The sequence below is a fragment of the Wasmannia auropunctata genome, unplaced genomic scaffold, assembly GCF_000956235.1.
Source record: "Wasmannia auropunctata unplaced genomic scaffold, wasmannia.A_1.0 LD326756.1, whole genome shotgun sequence".
Taxonomy (NCBI): Eukaryota; Metazoa; Arthropoda; class Insecta; order Hymenoptera; family Formicidae; genus Wasmannia; species Wasmannia auropunctata.
The window spans coordinates 1-1,855 of record NW_012036134.1 but is presented as its reverse complement, the minus strand read 5'-3'; the positions used below and the strand labels follow the sequence as shown (position 1 = coordinate 1,855).

At 29.6% G+C, this 1,855-nt stretch overlaps 1 protein-coding gene across 1 annotated transcript; it reads right to left on the bottom strand.

Moving 5' to 3' along the window:
* Positions 1-41: 41 nt before the first annotated feature.
* On the bottom strand, positions 42-1,852 carry LOC105460190 (zinc carboxypeptidase-like; the record flags this gene model as incomplete). Its single annotated transcript, XM_011706629.1, has 5 exons — positions 42-385; positions 655-739; positions 1,032-1,231; positions 1,403-1,493; positions 1,589-1,852. Coding segments are annotated over 5 exons (912 nt in total), but the record flags the coding sequence as incomplete, so codon positions are not given.
* Between the last annotated feature and the right edge of the window lie 3 nt (positions 1,853-1,855).

Below are 1,855 nucleotides of genomic sequence, written 5' to 3'. Positions count from 1 at the left end.
GTAATCAGTAATAATTTTCTTTGCATTTTTGCATACTCTCATCTTCTTAAATATAGCTACAGAGAAATCCATAGATTCTCTTCTCTAGTCGGAACAATATGATTAAAATTAATCTAATAAAAATGTATTAAATAAAACAACTTGATATACAAAAGTATATGCAAAAAATTTAATCTACTTGAATTATTTTTGGGATACCCAAGTGCCTTTGCCGCTTTAAACATAGCTACAAGAGAATCTAAAGTTTCTTCTCCAGTCGGAATAATCTGTTCAGGTGGCAACAAATAGCCATAATAATGACCTTGATCACGCAATTCGTAGACATACACGATAGGTTTATCATAGATGCCTTTGATATAATCCACACTAGTTCCACTGGCCATATCTACAAGTGATATTACAAGAATAAAATGTTTCAAGAATAAAATTTAAAAAATAATATTTATAATTAATTAATTATTTTAATATCGCAATGCAACAACATGAGATTAGCAGATTATATCTTTAAACTAATAAAGAAAAAGTAAATTATTAATTATAGTAAATCACATAACTAAAAACTGCTTAAGAATATATTAAATAAAAGAGAGAGAGAGAAAGAGAGAGAGAGAGAGAAAAACGTGAAGTAAAATGAATAAAAGTTTCTCTACTTACAAAATGTCTCGGCAATACTTCCAATCTGATATTCGGTTCCATATTTTTTTTTGAGAGCTGTAATCGATTTCGAGCCAATAGTATACTGAAATCATAAAGACTATATAAATATTGTTACGTAATAATTAACGTCATTAATAAAATATTTATTAATAAAATTATTAATTTTGAGTATTTTAAACATGATTCATAAAAATCGAATCAATTATACTAATGAGACAGGGAGACAGTTTTTGGATGCTTCTTTATCAATAATTAATTAGTTGACAACTTTTATTTAATTTTAATAGGTATATTAAGTTGCACAATTTCAATTTATAATGTTATTTTCATAATTTTACAAGAACTATATGTTGTTACACATTAAAATTACTCACCAAATCTTCATAATTCTGAATGTGAACTTTTGTGTAGCCATAAGGAAATAGCAATAATTGTGAATAGCTATGAAATGAAATGTATGCATAGAATTTGTGAGAAATAGATCTGATATATTCAGACATGCTTTTTGTTTCTATTTCAGAGAGTGGCGCGCTTCCAGCATAATGGGAGCACGAAGAATTATATATGCTATTAGCTGAAAAAATCAAATTAGAAAAATGTGTATAAATAACATTAAGAAACATCGAACTGATCTTAAATTCATAAACTCTTCAAAAACCACAAAATAATTTTGACATTTTATTAAATTTTATTCAATCCTTGACTATTAACTAGTACAATTATCTAACATAACATAAATTCTTACTATTCCATTTGTAATCCCAGTTTCTATTAAGATCGGTGCCATAACAGGTGCCATTCGTGTTCGGCTTACGTGATTTCCTCCAAAATCGGTCCTAAAATTTAATAAATTTAAAATGTTTGAGTAATTAATTTTTACATTATAAATTAATAAACAATGCTCAATGTAATATTATAAAACGAAGCTTACCATGGTGTGCGTGTACACGTATCCATCAGGATTGAACGATGGGAAGATATACCAATCATGGCTCTCAGCCAGAGCTCTGACCTCCGGATTGTTGCTTGTCAGCAATTGATGAAGGATGTACATGACAGTTGCCGGCGAGATCCATTCCCTGGCATGAATGCCACCCTCGATAAATATTCCAGGATTGTTGGGTTTAAAGGAAACCTTGACGCCTTTGATTGGACGTCCCTCATACGTCTTGCCGCCCACGACAGTTTGTACTTTATC